The sequence below is a fragment of the Adiantum capillus-veneris genome, chromosome 6 (assembly GCF_014529385.1).
Source record: "Adiantum capillus-veneris isolate H3 chromosome 6, ASM1452938v2, whole genome shotgun sequence".
NCBI lineage: Eukaryota > Viridiplantae > Streptophyta > Polypodiopsida > Polypodiales > Pteridaceae > Adiantum > Adiantum capillus-veneris.
Window position 1 is genome coordinate 93,544,290 of NC_140936.1, and position 27,212 is coordinate 93,571,501.

At 46.2% G+C, this 27,212-nt stretch overlaps 1 protein-coding gene and 1 pseudogene across 1 annotated transcript in view; both read right to left on the reverse strand.

Moving 5' to 3' along the window:
- The window catches only part of LOC147455901 (protein HAPLESS 2-like), a 346,793-nt gene that overhangs the window by 58,445 nt on the left and 261,136 nt on the right, over window positions 1-27,212 (reverse strand). The window contains exons 10-12 of the mRNA XM_086514530.1: window positions 22,785-22,902; window positions 4,527-4,559; window positions 3,953-4,046 (exon numbers count right to left, since the gene is read on the reverse strand). Coding sequence (XP_086370656.1) covers window positions 3,953-4,046; window positions 4,527-4,559; window positions 22,785-22,902 — 245 coding nt within the window. The remainder of the gene's footprint in view (window positions 1-3,952; window positions 4,047-4,526; window positions 4,560-22,784; window positions 22,903-27,212) is intronic.
- LOC147455903 (small ribosomal subunit protein RACK1 pseudogene) lies at window positions 13,898-14,770 on the reverse strand (annotated as a pseudogene).

Here is a 27,212-nt window from a genome sequence, read left to right on the forward strand (position 1 = left end):
GATCTCCTGCCCCTTTTTGTGTTCACATAGAGGTACTGAACCACAGCCCAATACGGGCGCCAATGAAAACAGGGGACAGACCCTCGTTGCCCCTCTGACCTGCTGTTAACAATAGTACTTGTAGCCCCCTTGGTGGGATAACCAATGGCAACAAAGCCCCCCTGCTGTGCGTTCAGTAAGTAGCCCCTCAGGGCGGCCTGTAAAACTGATGCAACAGTATGACGCGCGGCCCCCACTGTGGGATAGCCTGCGGCCTGTGCAGCTTCCTGCTGTGCCTGAAGGAACAACCCCCTCGAGACGACTTGTATTTCCCCGCACACAGAGAGAGAAAGAGAGAGAGCGAGCGAGAGAGAGAGAGAGAGCAACCTGATATGCTGCGTGTTGTCTTGCTGCGTTTGTTGCAATTGCTAGGATCACGTGCGCGCAGCACGAGTACAAGGCAGCATCATGAGAGAGAGAGAGAGACCTGTCCTCCTCGCTGCAGACATACCCTCGCACTCAGACAGCAGCCTTCCAGACCTGCTCGCTGCAGAGAGACTTGCTTGCGCTCAGGCAGCAGCCCTAGAGAGAGAGAGAGAGAGAGAGAGAGAGAGAGAGAGAGAGAGAGAGAGAGAGAGAGAGAGAGAGAGAGAGAGAGAGAGAGATGTTATATTAACGTCTTTAAAAGGCCAAAGTGACCTATGAGACCAAAAAGTTACAATGTGGTGGATCTGATACAAAGTCAGAGTAACAAGATGGCAAAATGACAGAATGACAAAATGACAAAATAAAATACTATGGAATCCTAAAACTGCTAGGTGTGAACTAAGCAGCTAAGCAGCTAGCTGGGATAGCTAGATCACAAGAGATCCAGCATCGGTCGCTGGCGGATCTCATCAATCTCCTCCATGGTCAGTAGTTTGACCGGGCGTCGTGCATGTTGAGCCAAAGTGATCCGAATCCTTTGATGCAGGCTCCGTCGATGTTGTGTAGTCCTCCGCAGTCGTGGGCGTCTGGATCTCCCCAGCTCAGTCGCTCGGTCGATCAGTGTGCCTCTGGTGTGAGGCGACGAGCTCTGCTGTGGTAGTAACTCCTCCGGGTGTCCAGTGGTAGCTCTAAAGAAGTCTGTGATCTGTCTCTGAGACTGGCTAGCCTCTCCTCTCATCAGGCTCTCTCTGTGTCTGTGCAGCTCGAGCAAAAACAAACCGAGGCATCTCTGATCCTCGTACCGCATGACTCTAGAGAATGGTCCAAAGCCCTCTCTGAACAAGCAATGGAAGTGGCCTCGTATCTCGTAGTAGACGGGGCAGTGGCATGTGTAGTGCAGCTATGTCTCAGGCTCGATGTCACAAAGGGGGCATGTCCTAGCCTCTGCTGGTACTCCGCTGTATCTCCTAGTCTCGATCCACAGCTGGTGTGAAGATGTGTGTATCTGGTCAATAGCACATCGTATCCCATGAGACAAGTGGATGTCTATGTATCTGGGCCTCGTCACAAAACCATCCTCCATAAGTTGGAGGAGATGCTCTGTGTAGAAAGCCATCTTCGTGCCCAACTCCTGTGCTGGCTGTATCCATGTCCTCTTGGTGTCTAGCTGAGTTAAGTCCTGGCGGTTGAGCCTGGTGATCTCGGACTCTGTAAGAGTCAGAGAGGGCGCATCCAATGAGTACTGGCAGGGAGGCAATCTGTCTATGCTGAACCCATGCGCCTGAAACCATGATGTCATCTCCCCATACCAGCATGCTGTATCTCCCTGCATGGCTAACTGTCGAGAGGACTCAAGTGCAAGGCGGGCATATTTGTCTCTGGGAAGTTCCCACATGTGGTGTATGAAAGAGACAAATCTGGTGAGCGCCTCAACCACTAGTGGGGGGGAAGCTAGCTCTGCTCGTGCAATAGCACATGGTACTGAAGCCTTGGCTCTAATGAGCCGCGAGATCATAGAGACCAGAGGCTTCTCCATGCCCCCCCATCCATCACTGCGGCCTGTCCTCTTGTGATGATTCAGTGAAGGTCCCCAAATCTCAGCTCCATAAAGCAATGCAGAAGCCACCAAAGTGTCAAAGAGCTAAAGCTTCGTCCGAGGCTCCTGAAACTGAACCTGTGAACACATCCTTTCCAATCTACCCAATGATGCATGGGCTCTGGTCTATCTAGTCTCTGCTGCCCTCAATGAAAATGCTGGCCCACTAAAAACCACTCCAATGTAAGTGTAAGCATCTGTATACTCCACCGTCTCTTGGCCGTATGTGAATGCGGGTGCTGACCTCCTGATCAACTGTAGGGTGGTATTAAATACCATGACCTTGGTTTTACCAAGGTTGAAGGACAAACCACTTTCCTGGGAAAACCTATGCAAAGCATCCAAGTGACGTTGCATCCCCTCCGGAGAGTCGGAGATCAACACAATATCATTAGCATATAACAATAGCGGAATCCATGTCCCTGCCAGCTGTGCACCTCTATCACCATCTCTCTCAATGTAGTCAGAAACCTCATCCACATACATACCAAATAGAGTAGGAGAGAGCGGGCAGCCCTGCTTCACCCCAATAGTGGAGTAAACCGGTGTGGATAGAACCTCTGGAGTGCGTACATGCCCCACTACTAACCTGACCCCCCAAATGAGCTCTGTGGGTACTCCCATCTGCTGTAATCTACGCATCAATCTAGCTTTGGGCACTGTGTCAAATGCTTTGCGGAAATCCACAAAGCTACAATAGATCCGTCTCCCATGCGATCTGCCCTCCTCAATGATCTGAGTGTCAAGATATGGTAGAGAGAGAGAGAGAGAGAGAGAGAGAGAGAGAGAGAGAGAGAGAGAGAGAGAGAGATGAAATGATATATTAACGTCTTCAAAAGGCCAAAATGACCTATGAGACCAAGCCGTTACAACATAGAGAATCTGATACCATGTGTGGAATAAAAAAGACTGAAACAAAATACAATGTGTAGTACAATGAAAAAAGGGGGGAAAATATGGTGGAGATCCATCCTCATTTGCACTCTGGACGCCGAGAGAGTATGGCTCGAATCCTCTGTTGTAGTCTCCGTCAAAGTTGTGTAACTCCTCTCCTCAATCGCGGGCGTCTAGATCTCCCTAGCTCCAATGCTCGGTCTATGAGAATGCAAGTAGCGGTAGTATGAGTGCGGATAGAGCTCTGCAATGGTGTCTGCTCCTCTAGCTGCTCCTTTGGGGGTCCAATATCTACTGTAAAGAAATCTGTAATCTGTCTTTGGGACCGTCTCTCTCCAGCTCTCCTCAGTAAAGTGTCTCTGTGCCTGTGTAACTCAAGTAGATCCAGTCCAAGACATCTCTGATCCTCATAGCTCACGACCCTAGATAGAGGCTGAAAACCCTCTCTGAATAGACAATGAAAATGGCCTCGTATCTCATAGTACACTGTGCAATGACATATGTAATGTAACTCTGACTCTGGCTCTAGATGACCTAAGCGGCATATCCTGCTATCTGCTGGTATCCCTCTGAATCTGCCAGTCTCAATCTCGAGCTGATGTGAGGATGTGCGTATCTGGCCAATGGCACAATACAAGCCATGAGAAAGATGTGTGTCCATATAGCTAGGTCGAATCACAAACCCATCCCCTGTGAGGTGGAGAAGATGCTCTCTATAGAAAGCCATCTTCGTGCCCAACTCCTTTACCGGCTCTATCCATGTCCTCCTCGTGTCCAGCTGGATCAGATCCCGACTCTAGTAATCTCCTCCAGTGTCAGAGACATCGAGGGTGCCTGTAGAGAGTACTGAAAAGGAAGGAAGGAGAGAGAGAGAGAGAGAGAGAGAGAGAGAGAGAGAGAGAGAAATGAAATGAAATGTTATATTAATGTCTTCAAAAGGCCAAAATGACCTATGAGATCAAATTGTTACAAAATTGTGAATCTGATACCATGTCTGGGTACAAAAAGATTAGAGAGAGAGAGAGAGAGAGAGAGAGAGAGAGATTGAGATTTTACCACTGCAATTAAAGGTTTGAGAAGTGGAACTTTCTGCATTCAGCTCAAAATGTTGAGTTTTGGGCTCATTTGGGCGTAGACTCATTGTAACAGCCTAGACAATACAAGGCAAGGAGAGCTCAAAAGGTCAAGGTTAGTGATAATCATAGTGTCAATGAAGGTAAAAATAACACTTTTAACATTTGAAAGGAAAAAAACAAGGTACAATTGGAACAATTAGGTTGGAAATGTTCTAAGTAAGAAGTTAGAACTTGGATGAACAAATCTGCTGGCTCTTAGGTTGGCATTATTGTAATTTTTCTTAGAACCTAGTCGAAAAATCTTGTGGCCTAATTTAAAGTAAGAAATATAAGCAACAACAGATTCACTAAAGGAAACTTCACAAGAACTGTGAGATATGAGGTTGCTGCCCTCAACAAGAAAATTCAATTTGACTCTGTTATTTACTAAAATAATTCATAATTTTTTAATCTTCTCCACCTTCACACCTCTTTTTAACACTCAAGCCTCAAACAATCTTTAAAAAAAAATGTAAGAGAAGGTGATTTACAAACATAATCAGTATAAGACTCACCGGAGAGGCTTGTATTCCAACTGGACAGTCAACCTAGATGACAGATACAAACATATGCAAATGAATTTGCTGAAATAATCAAACCTAGATGACAGATATAAACATATGCAAATGAATTTGCTGAAACATTCAAACCTTTTCTCAAACTGAAACATCAATATGACATACACAATTGGTAGAGAGAGAATAATTTTCTTTTTTCTTTGTTCATATATGCTCTTTGCATTGCTTGCTTTATTCCTCTTATAAATATTTCTGGATGTCTGACCCTGGCATTTTGTTTGTCACACAGTTTGCTTGATGGATGAACCACTTTTGGATGCATGACCATGGCATCTTGTTGGTGGAAGTGCAGAAATACAAGCTCAAGTATCATTGGTTGGTCAGAGAAGAAGAATTTATGCTGCCGATGTACTGAAATGGTACAACTAGCCTCAGTGAGCTCTTAAATGTCATGGTGCTTGCGCATAGGGGATTACTTGTTTTTCCAATGAAGGAGGTGGGTGTTTTGGGTTCCTTGAAGTTTAGTGGTCTTCTGGAAGAGGTTTGAAAGCTGAGATTGTTGTCCTCCAATAGAGGTAGTAGACTCTTTGTCTCCATATCTCAAGTAGGTAGCCACCCAGCTGTCTTTGGTATCTCTATTTATCAACTCTCTAAGTGTGTTCTTTCCTGTGAGCAGAGTGGTGAGTTGGCCCTGTATGTTCTCATAAGCTGCCATACTATACTTTCATTACGGTACTGAATGAAGCTAGCTAGATCATGAATTTCATGCTTGTATACTGTAGCGCAGATAGTGTGTCGTGCTCTCTACAGTGGGTGCTCCTTAGTGCAATGTGAGTGACAATCTCACTCAAAACAGGCTGAAAACAGGAAACAATAGACAACAACTGAGCTCACAGAGACACAACAACAACAATAGACCACAACAAATGACTCGACTATCTCAAAGAACTGATACAGACTCTGGCGTGGCAGCACACTCAGCTCCAGCCCAGGACTCTCAGGTACAATGGGGTGTCGAGGCTCAGATGTGCAGGGATGGTGAAGACGTGCCGTGTGTACAGACTCTATGCCCTAGACCACGACGCTGGACCAGATGTAAAAGAAGATGATGAATGACCCAACAACTACTACTCACATGTACCACCATAAAGAGCCACCCACGGCTCATAAATGTCAGCCATGTGGTGACCTGGCCACGATGTCCACTAGACTAGTCCGTATCTCTGCTGCCACGTGTCACTGTCCAGCCCAGAGAGTCCGTCCAGTGTGAACCAGCCTAGACCAACTGTACTAACTGTGTGTCTTGTGAAAGTGACACTGTAGCCTGCTATAGGTTGCCCGCCACAAGACCGCTCACCATCCCAGTGAGAGGAATACTGAAAAAACTGTTAAAAGAAAAACCAGTAGGTGTCCCATCTGTATGTCCTTTCGTGAAGCAGGTGTGAGGCCCAACCATGACCTTACATGCCTCAAAAGTGGGGTTAAAAACACTGCGCTGCTTACAAACGCCTTAAGACTTTGAATAGGCGGGAACCCAGTATAATTGCATAGTCCAAGAATCCCAATTGGCAAAACAGAATGAGGCTCCACTACAAAGAGATATGCTGGGTTAGGATCCAACGCATCTTTATCTTTGATAACCATAGTGAGAGGAAAAGGACCTGGTCCATGCTTGCAGATAACCTTGCAACACTTTCTTCACAACACTGAGGGCGAGGGGTAGGTAGGGGTTATGTAGGGGGCGAGGCCTAGGTAGGGGGAGGCGAGGGGGGAAAGGGTAGGGGCGAGGCCTGGGTAGGTAGGGGGTGGGTAGGGGCGAGGGGGAAAAGGGTAGGGGTGAGTGGGGGGTGGGTAGGGGCGAGGGGGAAAAGGGTAGGGGTGAGTGGGGGGTGGGTAGGAGCGAGGGGGAAAAGGGTAGGGGCGAGTTGGGAGGGGTGGGGAAGGGCAAGGGTTTTTTTAGGGGGGCGAGAGGTAAGTAGGGGGATGAAGGAGAGAGGGGGGAACGAGGACAGAGGACAAAGAGAACTATTATGAGCAAAGTGCAGGTTGAGGACAGAGCCAACTATTTGAGCAAGGCAACTATCAGGAGCGGGGAATTCATCAAGCAGAACCTGCTCTGTGAAGGGATTTGGCTAAACACAAAGGAGAGCTTCGTCTTGGTTGGAGAAGCAGACACTAATGGGGCTGATGTTTGAGGGGGTGTGAACTCCTGCAGATCTTCTACATTGGCTGCTGGCTTCGGCGGCTCGTTGGGCTCTTCATTATCTGAAAATGAAGTGAGGAGTTTGTATTCTCGGGCAATGGAAAAGGTTGAATAGAGACTCCATAACAAGGCGTAGACTTTGTAGCTTCCAACCACTCTAGCAGATCTTCGTCTGACCCTTCAGGTGTAGTAGGCTGTTCTTGTTCAGGGTTGGTTTCCATTGACAAAGAAACTTGCTGCACCACGGGATCCATACCTCCTTCTAAGAGAATGGGTTGCATCGGGGAGCCAGAAGTATGTATCCACATGGCATCATTTCCCCAATCATGAAGTGCTTTAGTGTGTCGAAGCCATGGTCTTCCAATGAGCAAGGGAAATCCGCCCTCAACCTGAGGAAGACGAACCACAACAAAATCGAAGTTAAAAGTAAAGTCTTGTACCTGCAGAGGCACAGTGTCCACTATGCCCACTGGGTAGACTGTCCTCTGGTCAGCCAATGTAACTGTGAAGGGAGCAGGGCGAGTAGGCTGTAGACCAAGAGCTAACATAGTGAACTCGGGCATCAGGTTGATGCAAGATCCACCATCCACTATCACTCCTGAGAATTTCCGACCCAACACGGACACTGTTAGGCGAGGGCTTTTATAATCAGTGAGTGGAGCAACGGGATTGGATATCATATAGGACTCTGATGGTCGCACTGGGAGGTGCCCGCCACTAGGACTTGCTCCGGGGTAAAGTGACTGAATAATAGCAAGGGTGTCACTTCTAAAATTCGCATCTAGTCGCAGCATGTCATAGAGGGACACTTGTTGGAAGGTGTTCCTCAAGACTGTCTCTGCTGTAAGCTTTTCCTGTTCTACTAGTGGTTTCTCGGGTACCCTGATCTTTTGTAGATCAGAAACTGCTTCCAAGAAAGCTTCATCAATATCGGAGAGCAAAGATTTGGATTCTTTCATGGCACTGGGGGATGGCTTGTTCACAGCTGAAGGCAGGGTATCCACTGGTGTGAGAATGTGTGGGGGAGTTGAACTTGTTGGAATGCTAAGACCAAGAGCGGCTCTCTGGGCTCGGGTGAGGACGCCCGATGGCTCCTCTACCAACTGTGGTGGCTTATTTTTAGGGGTAACCACGTGGATAGACGGGGGCGGCTGAGAAACGGTGCTAACTGCTATCAAATTGAGCTTGGGAAAGGCAAACTCATTCTGGCTTTGACTTGGGTTCGAAGCCGTGGATGCACGAATTTTAGGGCAATCCTTACTGTAGTGATCCTTCGTTTCGGGGCAATGACGGCAGGGAGGGGAACCTTCTGGCAATGCCCATATTCCCCGCATCTGTAGCACAAAATGGGCCGATTCAAAGGGCGAGTCGAAGGGCGAGGTGGTCCTTGCTCCTGGTGCATGGAGTTGGAGGTGGAGGCATAGAAGTTTTGAGGTGATGAGGGAGCATGGGTACGATAAAAGCTCTGAGACGGAAAAGTACTTGGCATACCTTGCATAGGAGGGGCTGTCAGCAAAGGTGGCATATGGTGTGGATGGCCACAGGGAGAAACCATGTTGGATGCAGGTGCTGGCTCTTGTTGAAGAGTAGGACCAAGACTTTGCTATATTTGTCGCAATCCCTTGAGGAAGTAACAGTCCTTGTCCTCATGTCCAGATTTTTCATAGAAGTGGCAGTAAACCCGAAGGGGGCATTCATGTGGAGGGTGCCTTGGAGAGCGGCATGAGCTACACCAAACCGTAGCCTTAGTCTCTTGCTGACACTTGAGCTCTTCTAGCTCGCGCTTGATCTATTCCAATGCCACATGATGTGGAGGCTTCTCCTGTCTAAGAGAGAAGGACCTCTCCTCTTGAAGAGCTCGCTGTAACTTTAGGGCCTCCAGTTCCCTGCGTAAAGAAGTTAACGGATCAGCAGGACTTTCCGAAAACACAGAGGGGGTCTCTATGTGAGGGGAGTTGTTGAACAGCTTCCTAGCTCTCTCTATCCTCGTACTAGCTGCGATGAACTCCTCCAGAGTGGCGTCGGGTCGGAGACTCTCTCGGAGTTTTTCCTGAGAAGTTTTGGGAAGCGCCTTCTCTACCCACTTCTTAACCATAAATTCACGGGGTTGTTGGGGAAGCTTGGCAACCAGAGACTTGGTTTTAGTTATAAGTTCTGCAAAAGTCTCCTCTGGCTGGAGCACCATGTTGGCCAACTCATCCAACACCTTCTCCTGGTAGTCACCTGGCTTGAAAGCTGCACAGAACTGTTGTCTTAAGGCTGCCCAAGTTGCAAAATGGTTCTCTGCAAACTGGCTGTACCATTTGTCTGCTAAGCCATCCAAGGTGGATGGAAAGAGTACCAAATAAGCATCTTCCCTGTTAAGACCAGGACCCCTACAGAGAGATACAAACCTCCTTGCATGGTCGTCAGCATCTTCTGAAGAGAGTCCTTTGAATGTAGGGAACATGATGTTTACCTTGGCCAAAACGCTAGCCAACGGCTCCATGGCCCCTTGCTGAGCCTGTTGCTCAGTAGCCTGCTGTAGCAGAATAGGAGAGAGCTTTATTGGAGTAGGTGACCTAGAAGATGTGGAACCGGAGGGAGGAATGGGTGATGTCGTATGTGGAGGTATGGGTGATGAGGTTGATGGACTTCTACTAGGTACCAAGGGTCGTCTTCTGTTGTAGTACTTCAGAGGTCTCAGTAGTGCGCTTTTACGCTCGATTGACCGCCTTGTATTTGTCATGCAGTGACCACCAATCCAACCAAGCTTTGGGCAAGAAAACCTTGAACTGGCTGAAGACTAGTCTAGACTCTACTAGGCCAGGCAAGTGACTAGACCAAGCTGGACCAGGGACGAGGAGGCTGGACCAGGGACAAGGAGGACTAGACCAGGGTCGAGGAGGACTAGACCAGGGACGAGGACTGGTTGGACCAGGGCGAGGGAGGACTAGACCAGTTGGACAAGGCGAGAGGAGAACAGTGCAAGGCAAGGTAGGCGAAGCTAGATAGACCCAACTAGCTTCAAGATTTGTACCTCACAGAGTGAGATTTCAGTTGATGTCCCACCGTGATCGCCAAAATGAGAGCACCTGTAGCGTAGATAGTGTGTCGTGCTCTCTACAGTGGGTGCTCCTCAGTGCAATGTGCGTGACAATCTCACTCAAACAGACTAAAAACAGGAAACAATAGACAACAACTAAGCTTACAGAGACACAACAACAACAGTAGACCACAACAAATGACTCGACTATCTCAAAGAACTGATACAGACTCTGGAGTGGCAGCACATTCAGCTCCAGCCCAAGACTCTCAGGTACAATGGGGTGTCGAGGCTCAGATGTGCAGGGATGGTGAAGACGTGCCGTGTGTACAGACTCTATGCCCTAGACCACGACGCTGGACCAGATGTAAAAGAAGATGATGAATGACCCAACAACTACTACTCACATGTACCACCATAAAGAGCCACCCACGGCTCATAAATGTCAGCCATGTGGTGACCTGGCCACGATGTCCACTAGATCAGTCCGTATCTCTGCTGCCACGTGTTACTACCCAGCCCAGAGAGTCCGTCCACTGTGAACCAGCCTAGACCAACTGTACTGACTGTGTGTCCTATGAAAGTTTGCATTCTTGAGCTCCAAGCCTCAGAGCTCCAATCTTCCCTGCATAACACACCATCGTTATTCTCCCAGCTTTGTAAACTCCAGTTGGTCACCCCCTATGTTTCAATGTTATTGTTTGCTTTAGCCTTAGTTCTAGTTCTTTCATTACACTTTTCCTCTTTTTTTATGTGTAATTTTGCGATGACAGAGGAGATACCACAATTGTACATTGATTTGTCTGATAGGCTGAGTTCGGCCTCTAGAAGGCTTTAATAAAACTTTTATTTCCTCTTCCCTTCTTACCTTCTTCTACCTCTGTTGTACATAGCCTACAAATCCTTTCAACTCTAGGATGCACGCAGTTAGGCTAGCCTCAATCTCTAATCGTTGTGAGTGCACTTTGAGCTCTTTAATGGCCGCTCGTATACTGTGCAACATGTATACATCCATGCACCCTTGTCTCAATTTCTAATCTGTGTGATGATACTTTGATCTATCCAATCACTCTTTTTTTTTTTTTTTTTTTGTAAATCCATTTTTGATTAATTTACAACTGGGAAACCTCAAGGTGAGGAAAACCCATCAAAAAGAATTATGTGGCATGTATATATCCATGTAGCCTGGCCTCTGTGTGAATCTGTCCTCTAGGATGGTCAAGAAGTGGTCTCTGTAATACATCTTTGGTGGAAGAGGCTGTGCAGATGTAATCCATGTCTCTCTAATTAGACGTGCCAGAGATCCCGTATGAGGACTCAGTTCCTCCCGATGTACGAGAGGTGAATAGAGGGGGTTGTAGCTGCTATATGTGTGGGCCATGTGTGCTAAATTACTGTGTCACCTTTCCATACCATGATCTGCTCTCTCTTGCCTTTGCTACCTGCCTCAAAGCCTCAAACTATGAGAGTCTATCCTGAGGTAACACTCTCATCCTCCTGATGAAGCATACTCTTTGTAATAGGACCTCCGCTAACATGAGTGGCACAACAGGCTATGATCTGATAATATCATGTGGAACTGAGTGTTTTCCTCGAATATATGGGAGCAAAGTTACAAGAAACTGTCCAGATGCCCATTGGAAAGTAGGAAACACCAAAACACCACTTTGACCACCTCCCGAAATGCATGTACAACAACTGGCAGATATGCCAATCCAGCTAAGCCTATCTCCTAACTGAGGTGTAATTGAGGTGATGATGATCTGGCCACGGTGTCCACTGGACCACCATCCGTAACACTTGCCATGTGTCACAGCGGAGGCGAGAGTCCACCCAGTGTGGCCTCAAGCCTAACTGCAACTAACTACTTGTCCCATGCCAGTGACACTCTAGCCCTGCTACAAGTTGCCTGCCACAAGACCACTCACCGTCCCGGTGAGATAGAATAGTTAGACGAGAGAGAACAGTGAAACACTAGGAAAAGCGCAGTAAACTCAGACTGAAGAAGGTGATGTTTGGAGAAGATTTTGAGTTCCTAGGAGGAAGTACCAATGAAACAATGCAGATATTTGCAAGATGTGCTGAAGAAGTAATGACCCCGGCTCAATGAGGTAAGCTGACCAAAAAGTAGAAACTGAAGACTGAACAATTCGTGCTTATCATTGATTCTGGCAGAAAGATCATTATGGGCTGCTCTGTATACATGGACTTCACCGTAGAGACCAAGGGGTAGGTAGGGGAGGGGGTTGGGCTAGATAGGAGTGAGAGGAGAGGGGAAGGGGTCTAGAGAGGGGTAGGGGAGGGGCTGGGTAGGGCGAGGGGGGGACTAGATAGGGGCGAGGGGGAAAAGGGGTGGGTAGGGGAGGGAGGGTGGGTGGGTAGGGGCGAGGGGGGGGCTAGATAGAGGCAAGAGGGGGAGGTTGGGTGGGTAGGGGAGAGGGGGAACTAGGTAGGGGCGAGGAGGGGCTAGATAGAGGCAAGAGGGGGAGGGTGGGTGGGTAGGGGCGAGGGGGGGCTAGATAGGGGCGAGATGGGGAGGGTGGGTGGGTAGGGGTGAGGGGGGGGGGGGGGGGGGGGAGGGGTGGGTAGGGGCGAGGGAGAGAGAGGGGGTGGGTAGGGGCAAGTGAGTGTGAGGGGTAGGGTAGGGGTGAGTAGGGGGTGGGTAGGGCGAGGACAAGAGAGAGGTGTATAGGGTGGGGGTGTGGGGAGGTGGATAGGGGATGGGTAGGAAATAGCAGACAAAAGAAATAGATACACATAAAATACGAACATAGCAGATACCACTTGAGTTATAATGGCAGCGGTCCTCCTACTGCGCTCCTTTGCGAGCTTACCTAGTGTGAATGCTTTAAATAAAGGGTCAACTGAGCAATCAACTTCTGTGACTTTTATGCTAGTTGTTGGCTTAAGTGGCTCATTGGGCTCAGTTACGGTAGGAACACAGCAAAAGGGTGTGACCTCAGGCGAAGGTTGAATAGATAGCCTTTAACAAGGCGTAGACTTGGTAGCTTCCAGCCACTCTAGCAAATCTTCGTCTGACCCTTGAGGTGTAGTAGGCTGTTCTTGTTCAGGGTTGGTTTCCATTGACAAAGAAACTTGCTGCACAACGGGATCCATGCCTCCTTCTAAGCGAATGGGTTGCATCGGGGAGCCAGGAGTATGTATCCACATGGCATCGTTTCCCCAATCATGAAGTGCTTTAGTGTGTCGCAGCCATGTTCTACCAATGAGCAAGGGAAATCCGCCCTCAACCTGGGGAAGACGAACCACAACAAGATCCAAGTTAAAAGTAAAGTCTTGTACTTGCAAAGGCACATTGTCACTATGCTCACTGGGTAGACTGTCTGCTGGTCCGCCAATGTAACAGTGAAGGGAGCAGGGTGAGTAGGCTGAAATCAAACCAGAGGTGAGAGGGCATCCAGAATATGCCCTTCCATCCTGCCAAACACGACCTCCCAAAGAGATGGCTGCCAATGACAAAACGAGGAAGTAACAACATGCTGACACAAACTGGCAAACATAAGAGCCCACGGCTGAGTCTGTTGCACAAGAGTAGGCAACAACTTTGCTTTCCGAGCAAGAACATGACGACGCAAGTCTACAATATTGAGGCCGCCAAAGCGCTTGGGAGTACATAGTTTCTCCATCGACATCAAACGCAGGCCTTTTTTGTGAGCATGAGTACACCACAAGTGAGACAAAATGAAGACATGAGAGAAGCGAGACAATGCCGAGGCCAATGCAACAATGGCAAATAGAACTGAACATAGGCCATCATAATGCTTTGAACAATTCGCAAGCGAACATGCAAGGGCCATGTGGAGAGCTTCCAGTAATGCAATTTGACGTTCAAGCGGTGCATAACCCAATCCACTTTTTAAGAGCAAGTGACATTCCATCCGATTGGATAACCCAAATGTCTGACAATCACATTCGGGGAAACAATGTGTCCTGGCCACAACAAAGCATGCCAATCAAAGGAATTCAATGGGTGCCCTAAGCGGACACACTTTTTTTATGGTAACAAGATTTGATAGCTTCAAAAGAAAGTTACTATCCATTGATCTCATACAAAACAGCACATCCGCAGGATTAAACTCCAAAACATGCCTACATTTACTATAAAATAACTAGAATGACTCAAATTCTGCCCACAGACCAGACCCTGATGGCACCATCAATGTAGCCAGTATACAGAGTACTCCCATCAGCGCTCCAATTGAGACTCGCACAGTAAGGAACCTGTGCATTTTTCGTCAAGTTTGAGAAATCAGGTCGCAGATCTTCCACAATGCTCTTGCTCTCAAGATCCTAGATCTCGATGCAGGATTGAGTTGCGGCACATAGCCAATACCTGTTGGAGCATAGAGAGTGAATAATATCACCAGAGTCCAGAGAGTAGAGGCGCTTACCCTTGGCCAATTCTCAAAGCATAGCAACACCATCTTTTCCTCCCCTTGCACACAGAGAGCCATCAGGGGATACAGTAACGCTGTTGACATACCCATTGTGGCAGGACAAGTTGGTGCAAAGCTTGCAGTTGGTGAGGTTCCAAACCTTCACCGATCGGTCCTGGGAACCCGAGACAATGATGGGGTTAGTGGTAACAGGAGAGAAACATACGCAGGATACCCATCCAGTGTGCGCATCACCATCCTGAATTGTATACTTACATTCACCCACAGTGTTCCACAACTTGATGGAGCGGTCGCGCGATGCAGAGACAATTTGTATTTTGTCAACAGGGAATGCTACGCTGAGAACATCCTTAGTGTGCCCCACAAAACACCGCGTGGTAATGCTTGCATTGCGATCCCACAGACGCAATTCGCCATTCCCGCCTCCAGAGAGAGAGAAATGCCCATCAGAGGAGATAACAACATCTTGAACAGAGTGGCCATGACCTGTCAAACGCTTCACGATCATGTCTGAGTCGATAATGGGGCAAGCAATGGCCGTCACCGCGTCGCTGTGACCCTTCAGATTCACTCTCCGAGTTATGGTTTCCGCCATAGCTGCGAGTGTAGCAGCAGAATCTGACAGGAGAGAGCCGTGTAAAATGCCCTACACAAGGATAGCGAGGAGAGAAGGTCCCTAAGCACACACACACGTGCATACACACACTTTTTTTTTTGTAATGTCAAATTGAATTACAAATGGGAAACCTCAAAGCGAGGAAAACCCATAGAAAGTATTACAAACTGTAACTTAGATATAGTCAAAGTAGAGCCGGTAATGGCTAACAGGGAGCTCATCCAAGTCATAGGCACCATAGCAAACGCAGCACGAAGAGGCCAATCTCCTAGAGCGCAATAATTTGCCAGTGGGGAGAACCCCCAACAATACATCTCCACATAAACAATCGCTCCTTGAGAGGTAGCTTAGCATGCCAGATTTTCATGCCAGACTTTCTTTGCAGACATCGAACCAATCGAAGAACCAGCGTAGAGCCAATCGCACATTCGATTGTCTTCAATCAACGGCGGGATGGGAGATATAGAACCGACCAACTCCTTAATGGTGTCCCACATGCGCCTGTAGTGTGACCCAAGTCCATAGGTAAGAGTAGCCTGTCTGAACGAGAGCACCCGCCCTTCAACGTCTATCACATCTGTTATCCTGTCAATACCTTTGTGGGAGAGAAAGTAAGCCTGTTTAGGAGAGCGTTGAACAAGAGTCCTCTGATCCAATGCAAACTCTCCAATCGAAATGAATTTCCACAGGCGTCATCTCTACCATTCCACAACAATTCCCTCGTGACCAACTTCCAATCTTCCACTAGGCTGGAAGCAAAGGGAAATCCTGGAATTGTAGCTTCAACTTTACCAAAAACCACATCCCAATACGACGGTTGCCAATGGACGAAGGCCAACGTGGAAACCGCATGAGAGCACAAAAATGCTAGCATCTGCGTCCAAGGCTGTTTTTGCTCAACCAGCACTAACAACAAAGTGGCCTTCCTTGCTGTAACATGAGAACACAAATGAAGGATATTCAGACCACCGCAACGTTTTGGAGTACAAAGCTTATCCATCGCAAGCCTTTTTTGTGAGAGGAAGTGGACTAGAAGTGCTCCAGAATCCGAGAAATGAAATCCCGAAGACAACGAGGTGGTCAATGCAACAAAGGTAGGAAAAGTTGCATGTATGTCACCAAAATAGATTGCACTATTCTGAGTCTTACATGGAGCGGCCACGTAGACAATTTCAATAATGCAATTTCGACCTCAATTTATTCTCAACCGATTGCAACAACTTCGCATTGTTAACCGACCAAGCCAATGGATAACCAAGATGCCTTACAATTTGATCAGGCTTCACTATCTCACCTGGCCATAACATAGCATGCCAATCCATTTGATGCAAGGGCAACGATTTAACGTAGTGCTTCCATAACACAACAAACATCCTCAGGTCGATTCTAGGCCAGAACATGGAGTCATCCACATACGCTTATGCCACAAAATGATCATGAGCTGGCAGTTGCAATCCATGCAACCGACCAGATGCTGTGAAGGAGTCCAGATACAACATCAGAGGATGTGTAGCAATAGCAAAAACATGGCACTCAAAGGACATTCTTGCCTGACCGATCGACCAAGATCCCATAACCGAGTTAGCTCACCATCAATAATTCCAACAGATTGACAGTTTTCATAAAGGAAATAAACTACCTGCCGCATCCAGGGCCCAAAGCCGTCATGATCTGAGCAATGAAGTCCCATTGAACAGTGTCAAATGCTTTCTCTATATCAAAATGTATGATAAGCACATCTTGTCCAGTGTATTTTGCATACTCAATTCCAATAAAAGCGTTAGCGATATTATCCATAATTTACCTGCGAGGAATAAATCCATACTGAGCCGGATGTATGTCGGAAAACAAATGGTCAGCAACACGAATAGCTATCATTTTCGACAACAATTTGTAAACGACCGGCATAAGCATTATTGGACGCCAATACGAGAAGTATTCACACAATGCTTGCTTGGGCAACAATTTCACCAGTCCTTTCCACAATTGCGACAAAGATTGCGTGGTCCATGCATGATTTAACATGAAAAGAAGAGGCTGCTTAAGGAATTCCCAAAAGCGAAAAAAAATTCAACCGTAAGCTCGTCCCATCCAGGCGATTTCCAACGACTAAGATGCAACAAACTGTTGTGCAACTCGTTCTCAGTAAAACTAGCCTCAAGGGTAGCCACATCATTCATTGTCGATATAGGATGTACATAAGATAACAATAACTGTCTGGCTTGCAAAACCTCAGTCGAGGGAGCCTTGGGTTTCGTTGAAAATGATCCACCATTGAGTCTGCCAATTGACCTTTCTTGGTCGTCCATTGCCCAACCTCGTCTTTAACCCTTTTGATGGAGGCAGATGTCCTCGAATGATGCAAATGCTTAAAGAATGTTTCAACGAACAACTTGTACCCATAAAAGCGTGTTGCCTAGATCTAATTTTCCATTTTTCAAGTTTTCTCTTATCATTATGCATCAACGAGGTTTTAGCTACGCATAATTCCTCTTGTTCTGAATCAGTAAGCCTTCTAGTATCTGCAAGACTTCCCAAGGCTTGGCAGGTCTCCTTATCTTCTTGCACTTTATTTCTCAACTGGTACATGTACAATGAACCATAATCCTTTATGATTGCATGGATGCGCATGACAAAACGATACCAGGCCACATCCACATCAATAAACATATGAAAAACAAGTGGAGGAATCACCGCTTCAATCAAGGTTTGAAATGCTCTATGTGAAAGATACACATTATTAATATGCAACAACCGCTTACGAAGGAGCAGGAAATCTACATCCAATGCCTCAAAATAGACCCAGAGCCAAAGAGGAAAATGATCAGATAAGGTGCCCTGCTCTGAAGAGTGCATGCTAGCCCATAGATCCAAGACACCCGTATTACTGACCATGGCATCCTAAGAAGAACATTCACAGCTCAACATGTGCGAATGACCAGTTGTGTTATCTGTGTTTGTAGGTGCATTATTAAAATCCCCGCACCAATAAGCATGTGAACGCCAAGGGTATTTGACCAACTCTTGCCAAAGATGACTTCTTTGTTCCGAGGCAGTATAAGCATAAATACCAAAAAATTCCAGAATATTTCCTTGGACAAGACATTGAACCACCATCCAACGCCTTGCCGAATCATTATGGGCTAAAACCGGTTGCAGTTCATGACGCACCATCATCAAAACACCTGAGAAAGCACTAGTACCAGCGTAAGCAATCATGAATCCCGCATAATACGAAGATTTCTCTACAAAATCATGCTGATTATGCTCCTGTAACACCACTATATTTGCTTTATTTGAATGTACATAATGCCAAAGTAACTTCCACTTGTCGTGGTTGCACGATCCATGCACATTATACGTAAAGCATCTAGGAGGAGAATGCATCTATACACTATTTACAAGAGAAGCACGAGGCACTATCCTCAAGTGGTATTGCCCATGGGCACATCTGCTTCCATACTAACACTCAATAAAGAAGACTCCATATGCGTTCCTTGGTGGGGATCCTGATGCAGAGGCAACGACCCAGATGTTGAACCAAGTAGAGCATTCTTATAAGAGTGGTACCACTCTGTCCCACGCTTCAACTAGCGACTTGCAATCATGAGATATAGATGTGGAAGGTCCACCACTTCTTGCATCCAAAGCAGGCACATAATTTCTTTAAACAGGCAAAACCCGAGGCTTAGCTGGCTTCTTTGGAGTTTGCCAACCATCAATGGAATCTGACATTTTGGCTTTACCGTTGGTAGTTGCCTTTGCAACAGGATGCACATTAGGCATGCTTTTATTTTGATCTTTTCCCTGTTTGGCCTGCATGCTTCCATTAGCATCCCCCATCTTTGGTCTCACAAACGAAGAGGAGGGAGAGGTAACATGGGTTCCAAATGCAAGAAAAGCAGAGTGTGGTAGTTTCAACAAAGATTCTTGGCATTCAGACTGCATATGGCCAGATTTTCCACAATTGAAACATGCACCTGCAAATTTTTCCCATTGAGTTTAAACGGCCTTTTGCCTACCATTGGATCACCGGAGTCAACCGTTATTCCTGACGGCGTCAGCTTATCCATGTCCCACAACACACACAAAATGTATTGGAATTAGTATCCAAATTTGGGGGGCATATCACTTTGCCCAGCTGAGCAGCTAGGAGAGACAAGAAATGCTTCCAAGTTCGTGGAAATCCAACTATTTCCACCCAAACTGGGCACCTATGTCGTATCAAGCTCTGAAAGTCTTTAGTAAGCGCCCACGGCAATACATGTTCCATTTGCATATTGAAAAACAAGGGTGACATTTCCAAAAATTGCGAACGAGCTTCCATGTCTGCCAGAAACACCTCATAAAGACCACGGACACCAAAATACACTCACTATTGGAAGAAGACAAATACCGTTTGGATTGGGTATGCATCATTTTCAATTCTAAAGAGAGCTTCAATATATGCTGGCTGATTTTTTACCCATTCCACCTTTGGCTACGCCTTTTGAGGCTATTTCTGCCAGTAAAGTTTATGCTCTTCTTCTACCGCGGCCTCGGCTCGCTGACCACTGTAATTCCCTATGGTCCATGCACAAGTCTGATACTTGGTGGAGGAAGCCTCTCTCTACCCTCTAGCAGAGCCACTTGCCTTCGAAGGAGCGGTTGTTTCTTTAGAGATGCTTGCTTGAAGTTCTCCCGGTGGGCACTTTTCTCGGTGCATGTCATATCTATTCTTCACGTTGTATTCGTTGCTTAACTTCAGAGGAGACGGTTAGTCACATGGTCTGGGATTGCTGCATTACTAGAGCTTTTCTTCGATGCTTATCAGTTTGTATGCGGCTCTGCTTCCGTTCGATGCTCTTCCACAAATGCTTTTGGGATTTTGGCATTCTCCCGCCTTCCTTGCAGAGACTTTTGGTCTTCTTCATGTGGGTCAGATATTGGGCTTATTGGACCCTGAGGCGTCAACGTAATGGCTATATGTTCCATCGCTCAGATGCAGATCCTTTTCAGTTTTTCAAGCTCTCCCTTACGCAATCTTTACGCTTTGCCTTGGATGTTGGTGATACCACCTGGGAGATACATCACCTCTCTTATGAATCTTTTAGCCATCTTTTTCAGCTGGACACTTCTGTGTTCCTTCCTTTGTATACGCTCTTTTCTGTGGGTTTTCCTCACTTCAAGGTTTTCCCACTTGTAAATTAATCCCAAAGATTTACAAAAAAAAAAAGAAAGTGTGGGCTGTATGCATGTGCGTGTGGCAAATGGATGCTATCCCTTTGCATAAGCTGGTCGCTTGCTTCCTCAGTAAGCTGTCCCTCTACTTCTGCAATAAGCTGCCTAATTGCTTCCTCAATTCACTTGCGTGCCCAAATAACCAAACCTTAGTCAAAAGCGAATTACTCCACATTGGCAATGGGAAATATCGAACCAATGCATGGCTATCAAGGGAGACAGAGAACTAGTCTATGGTTAGTGATGACTCTTGGGGCATGACAATCCATTTCATTCTTACTGATTCCCCCCTTGGATATGTCTCATGTCACCTTTCATGTGTTGCTTTTTGAGAAACTGGGTGCCTTCCTGTCTTGCATTGATTCGCCAGAGACCGCGATGCCTGGAGGAGTTGGAGAGCCAGCCCTTGATTGGAATGCTTTTTTATGGATAATGAGGATTGGTAGCTCGGCGAGAGAACTCAGTGATTGGGCCAGATGGGAGAGTCGTCCGGCAGCTTCTCTATGTCACCTTTCATGTGTTGCTTGTTGAGAAACTGGTTGGCTTTGTGTCTTGCATTGATTCGACAGAGACCGGGATGCTTGGAGGAGCTGGAGAGCCAGCCCTTGATTTGAAATGATTTTGTTATGGACCATGAGGATCGATAGCTTGGGGAGAGAACTCACATTGATTAAGCTAGATGGGAGAGTGGTCGGGCAGCTTCTCCACGTAGATGCTATGAGGCCTCCTTTCTAGCTGTAGATTTCATTCGCTAGATCCGACGTTGGGTTGCTAGATGTATGTTAGAGATTGATACTGCTATTTCATCTGACTGGCGTACCATGATTAGAGGACATATTACCTTGCCTTCCTGGCCATGATTGTGGTGAAGACAAAGATCATCATTGCTTGCAAGTAGTAAAGTGTAGTAAGGGTTATGACCTTCTTTGAGTTTGGACTCTGCAAACTCTTTCGAATTTTGACTCAAAATGAGTTGGTGATTTGCATCTCCTCAGTCTAAGCATTGTTTCCATTCAATTTTATTCTTGCACACTCACCGGGACAGTGAGTGGTCTTGTGGCTGGCACAATGCTCCTGCTTTCCAATTGTATATGGATGGTGGACAAGGCATGCTGCTACTGCTAGTCGTGGAACAGTTCTAGTCATTAACTACTACTTAGGAGAGAGAAGGTTGAGTGGTAGCCAGGTGGTCACCAACTTGGACAATCTTCCACTACAGTAGTCTATTCAGCTTATCCTATCTAGTAAATATTTTGGATGGGTCGTCGTTCGATCATCAATTTGTCTTGGTCCAGACTCTAGAGTTAGTACACAGTCTCAGAACACATTCTATGCACTATTGGGCCTCTACACCCCCATTGTACCCTGTTAGTCCTGATAGTGTTGCCAGCCGCCAAGTTCTTGTAGCTTTGAGTCCCATAGTGTTGTGTTTATCATTGTGCTGTGTTTTATTAGATGTTTATGATTATCTAGCAATAGACGGTTGCTTGTATGGTTTACTAGAGATGAGACTTCGTGTAAACTGCATTGAGAGGCACCCACTTGGACAAAGAGCACACACAACACAACACCCTTTTCCATCTATAGTTGTTATCTTGGATCTCATTGCAAAAAGTGGAAACATGCATAAGTTTGTCTATTGGAATTGCAAGCATGGGCCTTTTCATGTGTGGCTAAAAGTAGCTCAAGCAATCGTGCTTCCTATGCCTCTTTCTTTCATGCCTTGGAATTCGAAGCAATTCCTTGAGTTGTAAACCCATTTGCTTCATGCTTTGAAAGAGATATAATCTCAAGTCATGGATGTTTTGGTCTCATGGAAACTGATACCCACCCGTAAAAGAACGGGAGGGGCAGAAATTTTGGCTTTATAGACACATGAAAGCAAGGCGTTGGAGTCTTCTTTAGGTATTTCTGTACCTTCCATGCAGCCATGGGTTTGTACAGCTATGCACCTCATATGTCAGACATGGCAAGACTCTGATAGAGGCACAACGATGGCGTGTTGTGAATGAACTCAAATTTAAGAAGTCGTCTTTGCTCATATGCTTGGCGCTTTCGTGGCAAGAAGTTTTGAAGTTTGTTAATTGGAAGCTACCCTCCTGTAACCAACTCTCTACAATCTCAGGTCCTTGCAACTTTTAGAAATAGTACATGTCCTCACAATGAACACCATTGCTGAAAATTCAGCTGTATGCCTAGGCTAGGAATCGTTTGCCTCTCTGATGCCTGTGACCACAACGCAGACATCTTCTCTATTTTCATAGCGTGTGGGAGCATATCCTTGGAGGGTATTGAGGTCTTTGGAAGAAATTTCATGGCTGCTTTCCTCTTTTGCAACATTCATTGCCCGGTTCTCTAGCATGATTATTTTGCCATCTTGCTATGGGCTTGTGATGTTCATGTTCAGTATTGGTCTTCTAGCCTTTGTACATAGTTGTTTAATCGATCTTTTGACCATGTACATGTCTTTTTGGTAATCAATACTAGTACACATACATGAGAGAGTCCCTTTGGTTCGTTCAACACTAGGATTGAATCAGGGATTTTTACCCTATTTCTACAACAAACATCAATTTTGCATAAATTTTAGTTCACCCTCGTAGACAATGCCTAAGCATGCGCAATAAGAAGTACAAAGAGATACAAATGAGGGAAAACATGCTGGAATCGAATGGCGAAATTTATGGTTGTTGATGAAAGAGAATATGGGTGAGCCTTGTTTCACCAGAAAAAGATAAATAAGAGCTGGAGTGTGAAAGTGAGATAGACATACCCCAAGAGTAAAAGCAGCAACCAGTTCTCCTGTGTTGACCACAGTTACGTCTGAGTAACCGTCATGTGAAAGTGCCGCAAACTTTGAAGATTTGACTGAAATAATCTTTCCTGGGCTCCTGTCAACATGAACCACACTAAAAAGAATTTATTTTCACATCATTATTTAGTTGGTGTAAACAGCGTGAAATGTTTTACCCCAGGAATTTGACACTAAGCACACACCGATAACAAACATGCACAAACTTTGAAAGATGCATCCCCTACAGACTACCGTGTAGTGTGTAGCGAGAAAAGTGTTTCGTGCTCTCTACTATGGGTGCTCCCGAGTGCAATATGCGTGAAACCTCACTCCAACACAAGGAAAACACAACAAAGCAATAGAACCAACAACTCAAGAGACACAACAATAGACTGAGAACACCATGGAATGCGATTCTGGCTTGCAGCACACTCAACTCCAAGCCCAGGACTCACAGGTACAATGGGGGTGTCGAGGCTCCAATTTGCAGGGAGAGTGCATATGTATATGCGAGATGAGGATTGATTATGCTATGTGTCTCTCGGATCATTTTCCCGTATGCTTGAAACTTCGTTTTGGCTCTTTTGATGTCAATGATCGTCTACCCAAGAAGAGACTTTTGCATATCAATAATGCTTATCTCAAGCATGAGCCTTTTCGCGCTATGATTGTGAATATCATCCCGCCTTTGCTCTCCCAGATGTATGTTGATATGGACATAGCCTGGTTCTGTTTTGTTATGCGTATTCAATCGGTTATACAGGATTATGGCAGGGATTATTTGTCACAATTAAGGGAATAGGTTAATCAGGCAAAGGATGCTTGTAGCCGATTAATGCACTTGGCTAATCATTCTTCTCTTACTGATGCTCAAATGACTGAGTTGTTTTCTGCTCGCGCTATGTTAAGGCACAATGATGAGAGGAAATTGGCCAAATGGTAGACTCGAGCTCGTCAACAAGATTTTGCAGATAAAGGATGTGCTTCTAAACAATCCTTCCAGCATTTGCATCACTCGAGGCAGTCTCAAGCTATATAGAGTGTTAAATTACCGTAAGGGGAGTGGACCTCCACTTTCCGAGAGCTAGCACTTAGCCCTACACTCATTATGGCAAGATTTTTGAGACCTCTTCTTCTCCCACGAGAGAAGCTTGCCAAGCGCGTCACCTGTTTCTATCGCATGTTACTCCCATTCTTTCGATGCGGCAGGCTCAAGACTTGGAAGCTGTTTTCACTGAGTCGGAATTGTATGCAAGCTTGCTTGTTTGGGTCGATGGAGAGCTATTGGTTGGGATAGTCTCTCTGTGGAATTTTTCTTGTCTTTCTGGGATGATTTGAGGTTGCCTCTATTTTTCATGATGAATACAGCTTGGGAACAACAAGAATTGCCTTCCTCTTGGAAAGAAGGTTTGCTCAAGCTGACACCTAAGCATGCATTGTGTGAAGAATTCTCGCATTGGCAACCTATTACACTCATGCCTGTGGTAATATAAATTAATGGCAAAAATGCTTGCTAACCCACTCAAGTGCTTACTGCATGAAGGCTTGCATCAATCTCAATACGGCTTCTGCGACGTCAAATTACTGATAACCTCGCGAATGTCATCATTGGTATGGAATATGCAAAAATATACTTGAGAGGATGTCTTGGTCATGCGACATTCAAAAGGCATTTGATACTGTTCTTTGGGATTACACTGCGGATACCATGCGACATTTGGGCTTTGGGCCTAGGCTATCCCGTGTTGTGCTTTTCTTGTATGCACAGAGTACTTCTGCAGGCTTGCTGGATGGTTCTCTCACAGAATCTTGGCCTTTGGGATGGTCGGTAAGGCAGGGCTGCCCTCTGAGTGCTTTTCTTTATGCAATCGCTACTCATCCCTTGTTTATGTATTTGGATTCCTTGACTTCCACTGGTAGGCTACATGGCCTGACTTTACCTATGGTCGGCAGTTTGCTGGTCAGGCTCATGCGGATGACTCTTTGTTCATGCCTCATAATAACTATGATGATGTACAAAAGATTATGCATACTCTTCACTTGTTTGGATTGGCAGCAGGTCTCAAAGTTAACTTTTGCAAATCCAAGCTATTGCCTCTGAAAGAGTGTGACTGGCATAAGATATTGTGACCTAGGGAGATTGTTCCTCCACATGTTCTGGTTCGCCATTTGGGTTATCCGCTGGGTTGGAATGTATTGGCTATGCGAAAATTGGATTGGGTGCTCCAACGTCTGCATTCCAAGTTGAATTATTGGAAATTGTCCACGTGGCCACTTCATGTGCGTCTCAAGATTGTCCAATGCATCCTTGTGGCTTATGTGCAGTTTTACTTGCCTTTGTTATCCTCGCCTCGGTTGCGCTTGCAGTCCCTCATGTCTAATATTTTAGAGCATTTTTGGCAGACCTCGTCTAGCAAGAGGGGCCTTCGGCTTCTATCTATGGACAAGATGTGTTCTCTCAAGCGGCTTGGAGGGTTAAATATTTTGGACTTGAGACGTCATCTTCTGGCTCGGAAGCTATGTTGTTGCCAGTTTTGGTGGAGCAGCAGCAACCCTGGGCTCTCATGGTCACACATTTGTGTGCACACATTGTCACCCCTTCTTTTGGTCATTGGAAACAGACTTATTGGGATGTTGTTTTTGGACACATTCTTGGATGTCCCATTACTTCTTCTCTAAATGTTGATTGGAAGGTTGTCGCTTTGCATTTGGCTTGGGATGGTCGACAATCCTCTGGGGGTAACTCTCTTTGCTTGGAGAGTCTACATTGGAGCAGGGTTTTTGCTTCTACTTTGGTTCAACGGTCTCCTTGCCAAGCATATTTTCTTTCCCAAAAAGGAATCTATCAGGTGCATCCGGTGGTTGATGACTCGGGTTATGTTCTTTCTTTTCGTTGATGCCGTCTCCCGCTTTCGGTTGGGCCTTCACTATTCTCCTCTCTCGCGGGAGATTCAAAGGATGCTTGCTGCTCATTCACCCATTCCTCCTCTGGATGTGGACTCTCGCTTCTATGATTGAAATCTAGCTACTACTAGATTGGACTGCATCTCAGCTGCCAGTGTCTATGCCATCATTTAGTATGATGTATGGATTGTGCATCAAGGTAATCAATTGTGGTCGCTTTCCGAGTCATCCTTGTGGTGGCAACACACATTGTCTCGCATTTGGCAGTCATCTTCCTTTGAAGGAACGTGTTATCTTGTGGCGGTGCTTGGTGGGAGCTCTACCTGTTGGCAGTGTGTTGCATGCTCGGCATATTGCGCCTTCCCGCTGCCCTAGATGCCTTGAAGCCTTGAAGTTGAGGAGACGGTGCCACACTTACTGTGGTGTTGTCGTCACTCCAGAGCCTTCATTCGGCAAGTGTCGACTACTCTTTGGCTGCATTTTCCTTCCGGCTCTTTTCAAAGACGATTTTGGCTTTTTGGGGTGCTTCGATCACCGCAATCTCTGTTTGCGGTGTTCTTCACCTGGGTCAGATTTTGGACTATGTGGGCCATCTGGCACCATAGGAACTCCTTAATGTTCCAAGGCACTTTTGTTGACCCCTTTCCCTATTTCAAATTATCTCTTGGTCAAGCGCTGCATTTTGCCTATGACGCTGAAGACATCACTCTTGATACCTACAGGATTTACTATGACTGTTTCTAGCCTTCGGAGCCTCATAGTGCTCCGTGTTTTGTATCTCTTTCTTTTCGTGGGTTTTCCTCGCTTTGAGGTTTCCCACTTGTAAATTAATCAAAGCAGATTTACAAAAAAGAGAGTGCAGATGTGTGGTGCTAGACACAAGACACAAGACCCAAGACCCAAGACGTTAGACCATAGAAAGTAGATGAAGCATGCAACGATTAGAACCAATCACACATATATACAATCATGAAGAGCCACCAACAGTTAGAAAAATATCCCCGTCGACCTAAGTCTACCTCCAAATTGTGGTGGTGGTGATCTGGCCAAATGTCCACTAGACGACCACCCGTATCATTGCCACACGTGTCACTGCCGAAGCGAGAGTCCGTCCAGTGTGAACTCCAAACCAACTCTAACCAACTGCCTGTCCTGTGCAAGCAACACTGTAACCCTACTACAGGTTGTCTGCCACAAGACCACTCACCGTCTCGTTGAGAGGAAACACTAAAAACTGCTATGTAGGCACGTTCATCATCATGCAGAATAAGGTTTCAGTTGCCACACACATCCTAGAAAGGTGGTCATCACCATTGACAACATCAGTAGAGGGAAGAAGCTGGTGGGATATAAGCGCACAATCAAGAATGATTGTTCATAGAGTAGGATAGGATAGGATACGGGGAGAAAAGGGTAGGAGCAGTGTTCGGGAAAAGTGTGCCTCAGCTTAGCCTTGAGCTGGGTGAGAAATCAAAACAGCCGGTTGAAAGGAGGGGGAGAAGG